Below are 16,043 nucleotides of genomic sequence, written 5' to 3' on the forward strand. Positions count from 1 at the left end.
TCGCCCTCCGCGGGCCGCCCTGGCCGGGCTGGGCAGCTGGGAGAAAATAAACCCCGACAAAACACCCCGAACAAAGGGCCCTTTGTGGGCGGCCGGCGGCGCTGGCAACAGTGCCGTGCGTCCCCGTGTCCCGCTGCAGCCGCCCTCCTGTTCGGGGTGCCCCTGCGTGGATGGACCACGTGCCCTCTTGTCCCCTTCACCCCAACGAGGCTGCTGCCAAACGACCTGAGTGGAGCCGCGGGCTGAGCAGGGGGGCACCGGGACATCGTCGTGCCCGGGCTGCCCTGCGGGGCTGTCGTGCGCCCCGGTGACGTGTCCCGCTTTGCCTCCCGTCTCTGCAGAGCAGCTCGCGAACTGCACGGCCCTGGGCTGCCAGCACCACTGCGTGCCCACGCTGAGCGGACCCGCCTGTTACTGCAACGGCTCCTTCCAGCTGGCCGAGGACCGCAGGAGCTGCAAGGGTGGGTGCGGGCACATGCAGCCCCCGAGGCCTCCTCTGCGGGGCGGGAGGCGGCGGATGGGCAGGGAATGGGGTGCTGCCCCCCTCGCTGGGCTTCCTCGCCCCATTGCACGGTACCAGCGAAGGAAGGAGGTGGCACAGGGGCCACGGCTGGGCTTGTCCCTGCGGCAAGGACGATCCTGGAATAGGAAAGGGCTCAGGAAGGAGTGATGGGATCGAAGCGGCGTCTCGAAGCGGGCGTTCCAGTGAGAGATTTCAGACCTTGTTCTTTCATTCGTGCGAGGAGAGGTGAGAGGGGACTTTACTGGCTCTTACGTGCACCTCTGGGGGTAAGAGCCTTCTGATGGAGGCAGCTCTTTCATCTAGTAGAAGAAAGAGCAGCATGAGCCAGAGCTTTGGAAGCTGAAGATTAGAGAAATTCACTCTAGAAATTTAGGGGCAGGTTTTCCAGAGTTGGGGAAGCAGCAGTGAATAATTAGGCCCTCAAATGGCTCAGCTGGGAGGATGGCATCTTCCTTCGCTTCCTTTCTGTGGGTGATGCTCTCCGCGTGTTGTGACACTGTCACCGTGGCCTCAGAGGGTCCCTGAACGTGCCCGGGAGCCCATCCTTCCTCGCAGCCCTGGGGAGCAGGGGTGCTCTTTGCTCCCTTGCGAGTCCCTTGAGGACAGAGGTGCTCGCAGGTGCAAGTCTCGTTTTCTTGCCGCCTTCCCCAGACTTTGATGAATGCACCATCTACGGGACCTGCAGCCAGACGTGCACCAACACGGAGGGTTCCTACACGTGCAGCTGTGTCGAGGGGTACCTCTTGCAGCCTGATAACAGATCCTGCAAGGCCAAAAACGGTGAGTTCCTGCGCTAGGCAAGTTGCTTCTGAGCAGCTCCAGGGCATGCAACCTGCCTGGGTCCCCCTGCCTCCCAGTTCTTAGTTTTAAGGCGGTCTTCCAAGCGCTGTCCTGGGGCACCATGTTGTCTTGGCAGGGTGTCCCCATGCTGTTTTGCTGAAGGAGGACTGGGCCAGGGGGCTCGTGAGGTATCGCGGCCACCAGCGTCAGCTCCTGTCGTGACCCTTCTGCTCCCTTCCCTCTCAGAGCCGGTGGATCGCCCACCCGTGCTGCTCATCGCCAACTCCCAGAACATCCTGGCCACCTACCTGAGCGGAGCCCCCGTGCCCAACATCACCCCCACCAGTGCCAAGCAGACCACGGCCATGGACTTCAACTATGTGGAAGACACCGTGTGCTGGGTCCACGTGGGAGACAGCGCCTCGCAGACCATCCTCAAGTGTGCCAAGATCCCCAACCTCAAGGGCTTCGTGGAAGAGCGCTCCATCAACATCTCCCTCAGCCTGCACCGTGAGTTCTGCTCCCGCAGAGCCGGTCCCAGTCCCATCTGTCCCTTTGTAGCGGGGCTGGTGGTGGCCGAGCAGGGCTGCCCTTCGGTGCGCGGTGGCTTCCCTCGGTGGTGGATGCCTTCAGCTCCAGCATGGCTGTTTCTGCCTTGTTCTAGTTTTAGCTTTCACCCTTCCTTTTCCACTCCTCATGTTATTTCTAGTTAGTCTTGTGGTTTCTCTGGGTGTGTTTGAGGAAACCGGTGCAGTGAAGAGCAGAGATAACACCTATGCAGCGGTGAGGGCGAGAGCTCTTGCTGGTGTTTTCCCCCTTGGGTTTAGCCCTTTGGCCCTCTTGTTGAAGCTGCCTTTGGTTCCCCACCGTCAGTAGTGAATCAAGAGCAAAATCCCACTAAAACAGGCCTCCCACCAGGGAACACCTGGTTTTGTCCCGTTCCTGCCTCCCTGGCTATAACGAGCGTGGTTACAGCACGGCCTCCAGTTTGGGCTCACTGGTCCCGGTTAAGCCCTTGGAAAGGGGATAGAAAGCTGCATCCCGGGGTTTTGGCGTGCTCCGGCTCGGGTGCTGGGATGGCACTAGGGGAAGCAGTGAGATCGGAGGGAAGCGCAAGGACCCTCCAGTGCGGAGTGGCTCGCGGCCGGCACGCGGCCCGCCGAGGGCGGGTGCCGCTCGGCTAATTTGAGCTCGCGCTGTGTATTTTTAGGGCAGTGTGTATTTATAGGGAGAGGCCTCGCCGCTCCTGGAGGCGATAGCCTGAAATTAGGCAGTGCAGGGCCGGGCTCCGCTTTGTTTTCCCCACTCAATGGCTTTGCATGTTCTCCCTTCCTGCTTTAAGGCGCCCTCAGGTTTAGCATGGGGCTGTCCGGCCTCGGTTCCCTCCCAGCCGCGGTTCTTGGGCCGGTGCTGCCTCCTCGGAGCGCTCGGCTCTGGGGTCCCCTTGTCCTGGGAAGCCCTGGGCAGGTCAGCAGGGAGGCTGGGGCTCCGGAGGTTGCTTTGACCAGGCGCACACGGTGCTTGGGAGATGGGACAGGACGAGGACCCAGAGCACCAGCTCGGACACCCGCAGGAGATCTTCTGCCTGGCGGGCTTTTTGGGGCAATTTTCTCAGCTGTTCTAGCTCCAGGAAGTTAATCTTTTGAGACGTGACCTTATAATTATGGTCAAGCGGGGAAGGGAGCTCGTAACAGCGCCGTGTTCAAGTCCAAACAAGAGAAGGAGCCTCGCGCGGCTGCGCTTCCTGATGCGTTGTGACAGCGCGGGGTGGGAAGGGCAGAATTCAGCTCCTCTGGGTTGGAAAGCGCCTGCCTGTGTCCTGGGATGGAGGAAACTGTCCCCTGTGAGGGGACAAGCCTCCCCACGCTGCTGGAGGTGCGTGCGAGACAGCTGCCCTCATCATCTCCGCTGGTTTTTCCATGACCTCCCAGCGCCAGGATGGAGCGGCCGGCCCTGGCTTCCCCGAGCGCGGCTCGGCTGTGGCTCCTGGTTGTCATTTGTGTCTGTCTGCGGTGCAGAAGGGCTGGGAACAGGGCTGCCCCCAGCCAGTTTGAGGGTTGTTTTTTCAGAAATGATCCTTGTGCCGTATCTGCTATTGCTGGGAATGGCCCTGGACCCTTGGGGCTCCCAACCTGCGGGGACAAGTGGTCAAAGAGCAAAGCTCATTCTTGGTGCAAACAGGCTTGGGAAATGGCTTCTGCAATCGTGGGTCCAGCACGGGGCCCTGGTGAGGAGATAACGTTGGTCCCGCTGCGGAGAGCCCTGCAAATCCCACTGGGATTTGTGCACCCTCCTGGCACTGATCTCCGGCCGGGTGCCCTGGTGCCGGCTGCTGACGGGCCTGGAGGTGGCATCTGATGGGGAAACACTGGAGCTCCAGGGCTGGACATCAGCAGCCTCCAGCTGTCACCAGCGGCTCTGGGACGGTGACATGCTGCAGCCCTGTCCCCCTTGCTGTGGTCCTTGTCCCTGGCCTTTCTGTCTCCTGCTGCAGGCTCTGCTGCTGGCAGAGCCCTGAGCTTGGGGACCTCCTGCTCTCCCAAGCCGTGGGTTTTGGTGCCACCAGGGGCTTGCTGCCCCGGTCCCTGTCCGGGCATCTTTGTGCATCAGCTGCCGCTATCCCCATCGCCCCGTGGGAGCGCTGAGCGCCAGCACGAGCTGTGAGGCCGAGCAGGAGCTTTTGCAACCATCAGGTCTGTCCTCCCCGGTGCTGCCTGCGTCAGGGCTGGGCCGTGACTCACTTGCCCGCGGGATGGGTTTGTCCTTCCTGCAAACGTGAAGCTGCAGAAAAGGGAAGTGGGGTCGTCTTTCCCCCTTTCCATTTTCTCTCTCTCTTCTTTCCCGTTTCCTCCGCTGCGGGTGAAAGTTCCCCTCCTGTTTCTAATCAGGCCCGTCCTGGCAGGCCCTGAGCGGCGGCTTGCGGTGGAGGACGGGAAGGGGAGCGCGCGCGGCGAGAGCGGCTCCCCCGCAGCCTGGGCGGCCCCACACTGCGCATGGGCCCCCTTTGCCCCAGGCCCCTTTGCCCCAGGCCCCTTTGCACGGGCCCTGGTGGCTCTTTCCAAGCCCAGCCACAACGGGTGCTGCTCGCCCGGACAGGGCCACCTTGCCGGGAGCTGCTCCAGGCCATCCCCATCCAGGGGCTCCTCTTGCAACGGCCTTCACGTGCATGCCGGGACAATGTTCGCATTTGTTTCGAGGATCCAAAGGATCTGGGAGCGAAGCAAACCCTGAGCAATCTGCTTTGGGGCTCTTAGGCCGCTCAAGCCTCTCGGCGCAGCAGGGCTGGCTCCGGAGGCCCCTCGTTAATGCTCGCTCTGTGCTCCGGCCGCGCGCTCCGCGGCTAGCGCTCGCCTCCGCATTCCTCGGGCACAAACTGTGCTCTGACGTCCTGGCCAAGGCGCGCGCGGATTATTTATTTGCACCGGGCCGGCCTCGGCTCTGGGCTTGCCTGCTGCGAGCGCAGGGCTCGGGCTGGCGCTCCGGTCCGCGGGACGGGCAGTCGAATTAGCGCTGCGGTTATCGCAGCAAAAACAAGACAGTTGGTGCCGGCGGGGAGGCTGCGGTGGGACGGGGCGCGCGCAGGAGCCTCCCGGCAGCCGCAGCCCGAAGCGGCCGCCGTGGAGGCTCGGCCGCGGGCAGCGCCGGGCAGCAGTGCTCTGCCTTCGCTATGGAAAATTACCCACGAGCGCGCGGCGGGAGCACCACGTTCCTCAAGGGGCCCTGCGGTGCTTCTCTCCCCGCCTGCTCTTCCCCCCGCTTCTTTTTTTTTCCCCTTTCTGGGACAACTCGTGACTGCTGTGCGCTCGCCGCGGTGGCTCTGCCGCTCTGGGGCTGGTTTTGCTGACCGCGGGTTTGTGCCAGCAGATTGCGGGTGTCCACGCGCTCAACCCTTTGCCCCGGGCTCTAGGTATCCAGATTTGTTTTCCTTCCTAAGACGGCGGCGTTCAGAAGGGCCTCAAGCACCTTCTCAAGGAGTGAGACCTCCTGTGGCCCCAGGAGTGGAGCATGGCTGGGGCCGGCACCTCACTCCGGGATGGGACCTACCAGGAGCCCTGGGAAAGACTGCAGAGTTTCCCTGATTTATTATTTCTTGCTTTAAGGTTTGTTCTTTCCCTGTTTTCTTTCATAAAACAAGCCCCCAGGAAGCAGTCTGGCGCACCGTGGCACGCAATGCCGAGTGCATTACAAACCTTCAACGACAGCAATCTGGCCATTATTAAAATCCCTTCCCAGGCAGCGTCCATGTAAACCAGCCCATCCAGGAGGCTGTTTGCCTGGATTCTGCTTCAGCCTCTGTGCACGTAATGACCTGCTCTGCTCCCAGCAAATAGAAACCTGGAGGGTTTGGGGCAAATTGATTTCGGGGAGATGCTGCTCTGCAGAGAAAATCAAGTGCGTTTCTTTCCCTGCTTTGCATGGAAAGCTATTTTCTTCCCTGCTGCCTCATTGTAGCCAAGAAAGAGGCTCCAACGTGAACTCACTTGGCAGCGGAGCAGGGTGATGGTAACTTCATCTGCTGATTCCTTTCTTTTTGTTTAACTGTTTGGCTGTTCTCATACCAGTGGCTCCTAAGAGCACAACACACGATTCTTCCTCCCCCTGCTTCATCTGCCACTGGGTCAAGGCTGGAGCGCTTGGTCGGAGCAGCGCTCGGCGGAGCCGATCGGCCCGTTAGCAAGGGCGCTGATGCACTCATGCACTGTTGTGCACGCTTGTGTGCGGCTGTGCACGCTTGTGCATGGTCGTGCACCATCATGCACCGTTGTGTGCGCTCGTGCACCGTTGTGCATGCTTGTGTGCGGCTGTGCATGCTTGTGCATGGTTGTGCACCATCATGCACACTCATGTGCTGTCATGCACCATTGTGCACACCTGTGCGTGGCTGTGCACGCCTGTGCATGGTCGGGCACCGTCATGCACACTTGTGTGCGGTTGCGCACGCTGATGAAGCCTCCCAGATGGCAGCAGGGAGCAGCCAACGTGCCCAACCCCTGGACTTGCTCTGTCTTCGCACCCTGTCCTTCCCAAGAGACCCCTTCCCGCTCACGGCTCCCTCGGCTCTCACCACCCTTTGAACGTGTCCGTCCCTTGTCCCTCCATCCAGGGAGAGGCCAGCCTGGGCCCTGCTGGGCTCCTGGCTGGGCCTCATTAAGGAAGAGCAATTAGCAGTTCCTTGGCCGTCCTCCACGCCGGGCTGGGGCCCTGGAGCAGCAGAGGGGGCTGAGGAAAGTGCCTGATCCCGGCAACCCCGAGGCTGGGACCCATCCGCAGTCGTCTGGGGCCACATCGGGCTCGTGCCTGCCCACCCTGACGCCTCTCTTGGGATGTGGCTGTGTGGCCCAGGGATGGAGGGACGGTCCCACTGCTCTCCGTGCGCAGGCACCCGCCATGGCAGCGCGGCCACCGCTCAGCGCCTTTAAAAGAGCCCGGTGCCGGGTGGCTCTGCTGGAATTTCCCTCTCGCGCTGGCCCCGCGCGCGGCTCCGCAGCGCCTGGACACGCGCCCGGCGGCCGCGCTCCACTGGGAGCGATGGGCTCGGGGCGCCCCAGCCACCCCCTGCTCTTGCCCCCACCTGAACAACTTGCGGGAGGATCTTCTCAAATCCCTTATTTATACATTTATTTACTAACATGGTTTGCTAAGGAAAGGGGGGAGTCTGAGATCGCAACTCCGTCTCCCCAGGACATTTCTGTTCCCGAAAACCAGCAGCCCGGTGGAAGGAGAAGACCACGCTAGACCCACCCTATTAGACATCAGAGAATCCACCCACGGCTGCTCACCCTCCAGGTGTGGGTCTGTAGGAAGCGGGTTCCCCTGTCCCTCTTGGAATAGCCTCAAATTTGGAATAAGCCGGCAGGGCCACAGTGTCCTTGGCCTGCAGGGCCCTCCCGGGCCGGCCTTCATCTCCGCTGCCCTGTTTGCACACTATTAATGCAGGAAAATTGTCCCCAGGAGCAATGTTTGTCCATGTGGCGCTTTGCTGCTACAGAGAGCGTCTTGTTCTCCGGGGGGGGGGAGCCTGTGTGTGCGGAGGGAAGCGGCCAAAATGCCTCCAGATTATGGTATTATGTAAATGCATCAAATGGATCATTCCGTATAAAAAAGAAAGTAGGAAAGCGATGTAGCTGGGAAGCCCTGGGGACTGCATTCCTGACAAACCTTCATTCCTGCTCGGGAGGCGGTTTCGAACTGAAACATTCGGCGGCTTCTCCAAGATTTTATGCCGCAGCCCCGGGTTTCCGCTGCCTCTTCCCATGGGCCGGCTGCTGCAGGGGGAGCCTGGCACCCCCAGGGGGATGCGTTGCCTCCAGCCTGGCCGCGCTGCGTCCCCGGGCATCAGCCCTGGGCATCTCCCGCTGTGACGGGGGGTCCGTCCCCTGCCACCCGCCCAGGTCCCTTCCCTGCTGGGGAGGAGCCGCTTTGGGAGCAAACTTTGGGTGCAGAGGCTGGGATTGACCGTATGCTTTTTTTTTTTTTTTTTTTTACTGGAAATCAAGGCTGCAGCGAGGGGGCTGCACACGTCCTGACCCCTTGCGAAACCAGCTGCTTTCGCGCTCATGTCGAAATCGGCCTTTTGGTCTGAGGGATGATTGCGCGTTTCCTTCCTCTTGGTGTCAGCGACAACTGATTTATTTGCGGACTCTGTTGCGAGCGGGGCCTTCGTGGGGAGCCAGAGGTGCTGGGTCAGCAGAGCCAGTTCCCCAAAGAGCCAGGGGCGCCTGGGGCGCAGCCTGAGCCCCTCTGAGCCGCGGGGGGACCTGCCAGTGGGGAGGAGGCTGTAGGTGATGCTCGGCCCCGCGAAGCCTCTGGCCAGCGCTCGTGCGGGGCTGCTGGCCCCACCGGGCTGGTTGCCTTCGTGCAGGAGAAGCCGCTCGAGCCGGCGGCTCCCTCCTCTCTGCCCTATCTCAAAGTTCATTTCCAAGCACTCCAGCAAATAAATAAATCAGCGCAAAACAGTCCTGCATGTTGCAATTGCGTGCAACACCCAGCGCTGGTTGAGCAAGGAGGAAGAGTCAGCTCCCAGCTGGGCGCTGACCAGGAGTGTTGGCTCCGGCCGGCGCCGCATCCGGGGCTGTTTCTTCCATGCAATCAGCTCCGCGGTTGCGCAGGGAAGAGCCTCCTGCTCTGCTTGCCTGGAGCGCGCGGGGCAGCCGGGCCAGGACACCCAGGGGTGCTCAGGGATGAGGACAGAGGGAGGAGAAGGCCACCGTGTTCAGCACTTTCCTTCCCCACAGTGGCATGGCGGGAGCCAAGGGATGTTTCTGCAAGTTAATGTTAGGGGTTAAAAACAGACCTTTGCTAAACGGGCTTTCCCTGAAAGTTCAAGAGGAAATCCAGGTTTAGCTGAGGCTATAAGAAAGAGCTGAAATTAATAATAATAATAATAATAATAATAATAATAATAATAATAATAATGAATGATTTCTGCAAAGGAGGGGGGGAGGGAGGGCGAGCAGGGAGAAAAGGAGCAATTTGAAAAACAAAAGCCTTTGAGGAGCGTAATGCTTTCCAGCTGCAAAAATACAGCCGGAGAAGAGCGAGCGCTTGCGTCACCTCCAGCTCCTGCGCCAGCTCTGTCCTGCCGGCTCCCACCTGGGCACGGCAGGACCACGGAGCGTCCCGACACGGAGCATCCCATGGGAGAGCCGTCAGGGAGCAGGAGCCTGTGGCTGCGGGGCCGGACGGGGCCTGGGGGAATGAAGTTGGTGGGAGGCTGCGCCCAGCGGGGAGGAAGGAAATGAGGGCTGCGCCGCGTCCCGGGGCATCCCGCGCGCTGCGACGGGGAGCCGGGGTGGGGAGGCAGCCGCAGGCAGGTGTCCCGCTCCGTGGCCGGCTCCCGTGGCTCCCGTGACTCTGAGTCAGCGGCGCCGCTGCCAGCCAAGCGCGCGGCTCCCGCTCGCGTCTCCCGCTTGTGGCTCGGGCGGGCTATGCGGGGCCAACAAGGACGGGGCCTCTCCAGCGAGCAGAGACTTCGGGAGCGAGGGAGGCCCTGGCCCTGGCGATCCCTGCGCTCGGGAGCCAAGCAGGACCACGTGTCCCTGCGGCGTCCCGGGTCACTGCAGCGCCCCTGGGATGCTGCAGCCCTCGTGCAGGCTCCTGCCCGGTTGAGGTCCCTGGTCCCGCTCGCAGCCTCCCCGGCACCACGAGCCCTCGTGGGGCCGGGCGCCCTCGGCTCAGCCGCTTCCATGCTAATTCCTTGGCTCTGACTGCTTCCACTTGTTTTTTATGGGGGATAAGTGAGGCCGGGTGATGGAACCTCGCCTTTCCGGAGGGCGGGAGGGGGCCCTTAGTCATCACTTGCAGCCTGTGGTCCCAGGACCGGGACACTGGCGCCAGTGGGACCCTCCCATCCCCAGGGCTTTGGGCCCGACCCAGATGCTTCCCCTAGGGACATGAGCACCCAGGGCAGAGTGGGGCAGGATGGGTCCATCCAAGACTTCCAGGCAGAGCAGAGCCTTCCCAGCCGAATTGGCCCGTGAGGTCCCCGGAGGTGGGAAGCGGTCAGAGACCTGGCACGCTCATGTCACGTGGACACGCGCTGGCTGCCCCCAACTAACCCCGCCTTGTCCCCTCCGCACGGCCCAGACGTGGAGCAGATGGCCATCGACTGGCTCACCGGTAATTTCTACTTCGTCGATGACATCGACGACCGCATCTTCGTCTGCAACAAGAACGGGGTCACCTGCGTCACCCTGCTGGACCTGGAGCTGTACAACCCTAAGGGCATCGCGCTGGACCCAGCCATGGGGTAAGGTGCTGCGGGGGCTCAGCCGGGTCCCCTGCCCGAGTGCCGCTCTGCGCCTTGCCCGTAGTCACTTGCCTGTAGTCTGAGCAACTCTGGAGACGCCAGCGCGTCTCGGTCCCAGCCTGTGCTCGTGCGTCCCCTGCCCGCTCCGCGCAGCTGCTCAGCGCTGGTGCGGGTGCCGCCGGGCTGGGGCGCAGCTGGGGCGGCCACGGGGATGCAGCTGCGCGCGGCTCCGCGGCACCGGCCCCAGCTGGGGGACCGGCCGCCCACCTGCCCCGGGCAGGGGAACCCGCCAGCCCCGTGACCTCGATTCGAGCCCAGCCAGCAGCAGCTGATGAACGTGGGGAGCTGCTGAGTCAGCGTGGCGCTCGCGGCTGCGCCGGTGCCGCCCGCGCACCGGAGCGCTCCGGCATCGCCACGCGGAGGGGCAGGCGCATGGGGCCTGCGGTGGGTGTGATGCCACGCGCGATCCGGTGTCTGCGTGTGATCCTAGTCCTGCCCGTGCTCCCGGGGGCGCTTCCAAGGTGACATCCTCCTCTGAGCCCCTGTGTTGCCCTTCTCGTGCAGCAAAGTCTTCTTCACGGACTACGGGCAGATCCCCAAGGTGGAGCGCTGTGACATGGATGGGCAGAACCGCACCAAGCTGGTGGACAGCAAGATTGTCTTCCCCCACGGCATCACCCTGGACCTGGTGAACCGGCTCGTGTACTGGGCGGACGCCTACCTGGATTACATCGAGGTGGTCGACTATGAGGGCAAGAACCGGCACACCATCATCCAGGGCATCCTGGTGAGCGGGGCCCTGGGGCTGCCGGGCCAGGGAGGACCTGAGCGCGCTTGTGGAGACCTTGGTGGCTGCTCCAGCGATTGCCGAGCCCCAATGGGCCCTGCGGGACCCGCGTGCCGAGGCCATCCCTGGCCTCCGGGGAAGGGAGGGAGCAGATTCCCGGGGCAGGAGCGGAGGCTCCGAAGCGGAGCTGGGGTTCCCGTGTCTCCTGAGCGCCCCGCGCGCGCGGTGCCTTCCAGATTGAGCACCTCTATGGGCTCACCGTGTTCGAGAACTACCTCTATGCCACCAACTCCGACAACGCCAACGCCCAGCAGAAAACCAGCGTCATCCGCGTCAACCGTTTCAACAGCACTGAGTACCAGGTGGTGACGCGGGTGGACAAGGGCGGAGCGCTGCACATCTACCACCAGCGGCGGCAGCCCACAGGTGGGCGCGCGGCGCCGTTTGCGCCGTCGTGTCACCCCATTGGTCCCCAACCGGCACCGGAGACCTGAAAATGCGGCTGCCCAGAGCCACCTTGGGAAGGGGGGCATCCGTTGGCACACGTGGCGGGTTCCCAAGTTGCCACCTTGCTGTCAGCCCTCCCTGGGAAGGGGGTTTGCATGCGATTCCTCTCCTGCAGGCAGCTGTGATGCTTTAATGGGCTGCGGGGAGCACCCCTCGACCCCCGCTATCTCCCTGTCCCTGTCTGTGAGATAAAAGTGACAGCTGTCCCCGAGGGCCGCGCGGCCCGTACGGCGTGATTGATGGGACGCGTCTCACTAAGGAGAGCGAGGGGAAAGCCGAGCAGATGCGGCAGCGTGAAATATTAATGGCTCCTTTCAAGGCGGCTGCTCCAGCTGCCCCGCTGCCGAAGCGCTCGTCCTCGCTCCAGGCCGTGGGGATTCCTGAGGAGCCGTGTGGCCGCGGCGCCCATCGCGCCCCATGTCCCTCCCTGCGCCTCCCCCGGCACCTTTCCTGCAGTTAATCAATTTGCATGATTTAAATCCTCTTAGTGCCGGCGCTTCGCTCGGCGTTTTCCAGAACACAAAACTAATCAGGAGATTTTCGAGCGGGGAAGGGGGGTGATGGAGGCAGCTGGCCGGGCGCTCGCTGCTCAGTGCCAGGCTGGGAGCGCTGCAGCATGCGGGGACATGGTGACATGTTGGGCCCCAGGCCTGGCTCCTGCTCCCGGTGCTGCCACCGAGCAGGCTGCGTCTGGAGCAGGTCCTTTCTGCTCTCTACCTCCGGTGCCTTGTGCTGGGCTCAGCCCCTTGCTGCTGACCGGGAAGGGGGACTGGGACACATCAGCCCAGGGATCAGCAGCTCCGGCCAGCGGCAGCCATGGGAATTTCCCCTGGGAAGGCTGCCCATGTGCGGCTCCGATTGCCAAACGCGCCCCTGAATCCGCCTGGGTCTCCATGTTGTTCCAGTGCGGAGCCATGCCTGTGAGCCGGATCAGTTCGGCAAGCCTGGTGGCTGCTCCGACATCTGCCTCCTTGGGAACAGCCACAAGACCCGCACGTGCCGCTGCAGGTCTGGCTTCAGCCTGGGCAGCGACGGCAAGTCCTGCAAAAGTGAGTCCCAGCCCCGGCGGCCGTCCCGGCCATGGGGCCAGCAGGGCTGCAAGATCCTCCCCACCTGGTTACCAACAGCCCTGTCCCTGGTGCCCCTGAGGATGTCCCAGCAGGGAGGTGGCACACGGGGCCCGTGGGACGTGCAGTCCGTGCAGGCGGGTGGCACAGGGCTGTGATGGCCCCGCGCTGCCCTCGTCCGGACGGTGGTGACGGCTCTGCCCTCGTCTCTGCAGAGCCGGAGCACGAGCTGTTCCTGGTGTATGGGAAGGGGCGTCCCGGCATCATCCGCGGCATGGACATGGGGGCCAAGGTGCCTGATGAGCACATGATCCCTATCGAGAACCTCATGAACCCCCGTGCGCTGGACTTCCATGCTGAGACCGGCTTCATCTACTTCGCTGACACCACCAGCTACCTCATTGGGCGCCAGAAGATCGACGGCACCGAGCGCGAAACCATCCTGAAAGATGGTGGGTGGCCGGGAGCGTCTCTTCTCCCGCAGTTCTCGTGGCTGCACTGTGCGTCCCGCTGCTCGTGCGCCTCTGCCGTGGTGGTTAACGCATGTCCCGGCCTCTCCCCAAGGCATCCACAATGTGGAGGGCATCGCTGTGGACTGGATGGGCAACAACCTGTACTGGACCGATGATGGCCCCAAAAAGACCATCAGCGTGGCCCGGCTGGAGAAGGCCGCCCAGACGCGGAAGACGCTGATAGAAGGGAAGATGACCCACCCACGGGCCATCGTGGTGGATCCCCTCAACGGGTGAGTGGTGCCGAGCTCCTGCGCTCAGGTCTGCGACTGCAGCTCCCGTGTCCTGGGCTGCGACGGTGTCCCTGGGATTCGGGGACCTGTGGGAGGTTCTTCCTTTGCCTCTTGCTGGGTGACAGGGAAATTTTGGTCTCAAAATATCCGGGTGTGAGGGGAAATGGGGACAGAGCCCCGTTGCTCCTTACATAAGTGCTGGGCTGGACTCAGAGCCCAGATTTCCTGGGCCCTGACTGCGTAGCATCTCCCGCAGGTGGATGTACTGGACGGACTGGGAGGAGGATCCCAAGGACAGCAAGAGAGGCAAGATCGAGAGGGCCTGGATGGATGGTTCCAACCGCAACATATTCATCACCTCCAAGACTGTCCTGTGGCCCAACGGGCTGAGCCTGGACATCCCGGCCAAGATCCTCTACTGGGTGGATGCTTTCTACGACCGCATCGAAATGGTCTACCTGAACGGCACAGAGCGGAAGGCGAGTGGAGGCTCCACTTGGAGACCCCACAGGGCCTCGTTGGGCTGCGGTCCCGCAGGACGGGTCCGGCTGCGTCCCACGCTCCGTCCCAATGCATCCCTGCGGCCGCCCTGGTAACGAGGGCCTCTCTGCGCCCCGCAGATCGTGTACGAGGGTCCGGAGCTGAATCACGCCTTCGGGCTGTGCCACTACAGCAGCTTCCTCTTCTGGACCGAGTACCGCAGCGGCAGCATCTACCGCCTGGACCAGAGCTCCAAGGTGGTGAGCCTGCTGCGCAATGAGCGCCCGCCCATCTTCGAGATCCGCATGTACGACGCACAGCAGCAGCAAGGTCTGGCCGCCCTCCGTCCCGCTCCTCCCCGTCCCCCTGCGCCAGGGGGGTCCCCAGGGGGCTGATGTCCCCCCTTCCTGCCCCGTGTCCGCAGTGGGCTCCAACAAGTGCCGCGTGAACAATGGGGGCTGCAGCAGCCTGTGCCTGGCCACTCCCCGGGGCCGGCAGTGCGCCTGCGCCGAGGACCAGATCCTGGGGTCCGACACGGTCACCTGCCAGGGTAGGCAGCGGCCTCGGGGTGTCCGTGTCCAAGTTCCTCGTGGAGCAGTGGGGGCCGCGGGACTGTCCTCGAGCTGCCCCCGTCCTGCCCCAGCCGCTCAGTTACAGCCTTCCCCTCTCCCGCTTCCCATTGCAGCCAACCCATCCTACATCCCACCGCCGCAGTGCCAGCCCGGCGAGTTCGCCTGCAAGAACAACCGCTGCATCCAGGAGCGCTGGAAGTGTGACGGCGACAACGACTGCCTGGACAACAGCGACGAGGCCCCCGAGCTCTGCCGTGTGTAGCAGCCCCGCACAGCGCGGGGGGGCAGCCCGCGTCGGGGTCCCCGCTCGGCCGAGGAACGCGGCATCGTGCATGGGGTCCCATGGTGGCAGCGAGGGAGGAGGAGGAGGGAGGATGGAGCGTAGGGAGCTGCTCCCCGCTTCGACCTGCAGCTTCTGCCCCTTTTGCTGGGGTTTCGGTGGCAGGGGGAGCATTGGGGAGGGCAGGCGGGAGGAAGGCTCTGAGAATGAGGTGTCTTCCTCGCAGACCAGCACACCTGCCCCTCCGACCGCTTCAAGTGCAAGAACAACCGCTGCATCCCCAATCGCTGGCTCTGCGACGGCGACAACGACTGTGGCAACAACGAGGACGAGTCCAACTCCACGTGCTCCGGTGAGGAGCTGCCAGGGGCGCAGGGGGGCTTCATCTCCCCTGCCCACGCTGCGAGCGGAGCTTCGGCGCCCGGGGGCGTCCTGCTCGCCAGGCACCAGCTGCCCTCCCTGCAGCCAGGCTGGCCATGGGCTTTTCTCGCCATGGCCTGTCCTTAGAGCTCTTTCTGCCCTCCCGGTGCAGCCCGGACCTGCTCCCCCAACCAGTTCTCGTGCGCCAGCGGGCGCTGCATCCCCGTCTCCTGGACGTGCGACTTGGACGACGACTGCGGCGACCGCTCCGACGAGTCCGCGTCCTGCGGTGAGCGGGGCGGGCGACACGGCTGGGCGAGCGGCCCCCGCGGCGCCTGGCCTGCGCTCACCAGGCTCTGCCCCCCTGCAGCCTACCCGACCTGCTTCCCCCTGACCCAGTTCACCTGCAACAACGGCCGCTGCATCAACATCAACTGGCGATGCGACAACGGTGAGGCCCCGCCGCCGCTCCGCGTGCCGGGGGGAGCCGGCAGGTCCCACGAGTGCAGGGTTGGGTCCCGGGGAGAGGGTCTTCCCCATGGCAGCTCTGGTTCCTCCCAGGTTTATTTGGGGGCTTCTTAAGAACTCTGCATCGTTATGTTTTAATTAGTGGCTTCAGAGGTGCAGCGTGCTCGGAGCTGGTGCAGGGGAGGCGAGCAGGGCGCTGTGGGTGCCAGCTTCTACCCGGGCTCCCGATGAGCCCCCGGCCTCCTCTTCCCACTGCTGCAGAGGGTTGGGTGTTTTCTGGGGCATCCGCAAGCTCTGGCGGCCAGAAAAGCCCCGTGCTGCTACCGCTGCCTTGGTGCCGGGTACCTGCGTGCACAAGCGCCATGGGCCACCGTGGACAGAGCCTGCAGGTCCCCAAGCCAGAGCTGCCCTGGCCCCGACCGCTGCTTCCCATCGCCCCGGGGCACCTGCCTGCCCCAACACTGCTCTGTGTCCATGTGTCCTTTCCATGTCGGCGTCCTCGTGCCTGTGTCCGCTGTCCTCGTGCCGCTCTGTGCTGTGCTGTGTGTCCGTCACCGTGCCCACGCTCCTGTCTTGGTTGGTTCTGTGTTTCAGAAAAAGATTGTGGGGATGGCTCTGACGAAAAGAACTGTCCAAAGCCTACCGGTTAGTGCATAGATCACCATGCACCAGGCCCGGTGCACCCGGGGGCTGCCGCCTGCCCCGTTGCGCGCGTGCGCGCAGCC

The 16,043-nt window shown here is 63.3% G+C and overlaps 1 protein-coding gene across 2 annotated transcripts in view; it reads left to right on the plus strand.

Annotated features, from left to right (window-relative positions):
• LRP1 (LDL receptor related protein 1) overlaps positions 1-16,043 on the plus strand; it is a 53,322-nt gene that overhangs the window by 11,383 nt on the left and 25,896 nt on the right. The window contains exons 4-20 of one of the 2 annotated variants that reach the window (XM_088538399.1): positions 342-461; positions 1,175-1,303; positions 1,550-1,813; positions 9,890-10,052; positions 10,617-10,839; positions 11,076-11,265; positions 12,252-12,395; positions 12,629-12,865; positions 12,978-13,158; positions 13,415-13,637; positions 13,779-13,968; positions 14,063-14,188; positions 14,324-14,464; positions 14,717-14,842; positions 15,023-15,139; positions 15,221-15,301; positions 15,913-15,963. In XM_088538399.1, coding sequence (XP_088394525.1) covers positions 342-461; positions 1,175-1,303; positions 1,550-1,813; positions 9,890-10,052; positions 10,617-10,839; positions 11,076-11,265; positions 12,252-12,395; positions 12,629-12,865; positions 12,978-13,158; positions 13,415-13,637; positions 13,779-13,968; positions 14,063-14,188; positions 14,324-14,464; positions 14,717-14,842; positions 15,023-15,139; positions 15,221-15,301; positions 15,913-15,963 — 2,706 coding nt within the window. The remainder of the gene's footprint in view (positions 1-341; positions 462-1,174; positions 1,304-1,549; positions 1,814-9,889; positions 10,053-10,616; positions 10,840-11,075; positions 11,266-12,251; positions 12,396-12,628; positions 12,866-12,977; positions 13,159-13,414; positions 13,638-13,778; positions 13,969-14,062; positions 14,189-14,323; positions 14,465-14,716; positions 14,843-15,022; positions 15,140-15,220; positions 15,302-15,912; positions 15,964-16,043) is intronic. The other variant, XM_088538400.1, reaches the window with a different exon arrangement.

Source organism: Tinamus guttatus, unplaced genomic scaffold, assembly GCF_059628265.1.
Source record: "Tinamus guttatus ecotype Peru unplaced genomic scaffold, ASM5962826v1 Tinamus_guttatus_pri_ptg001067l, whole genome shotgun sequence".
NCBI lineage: Eukaryota > Metazoa > Chordata > Aves > Tinamiformes > Tinamidae > Tinamus > Tinamus guttatus.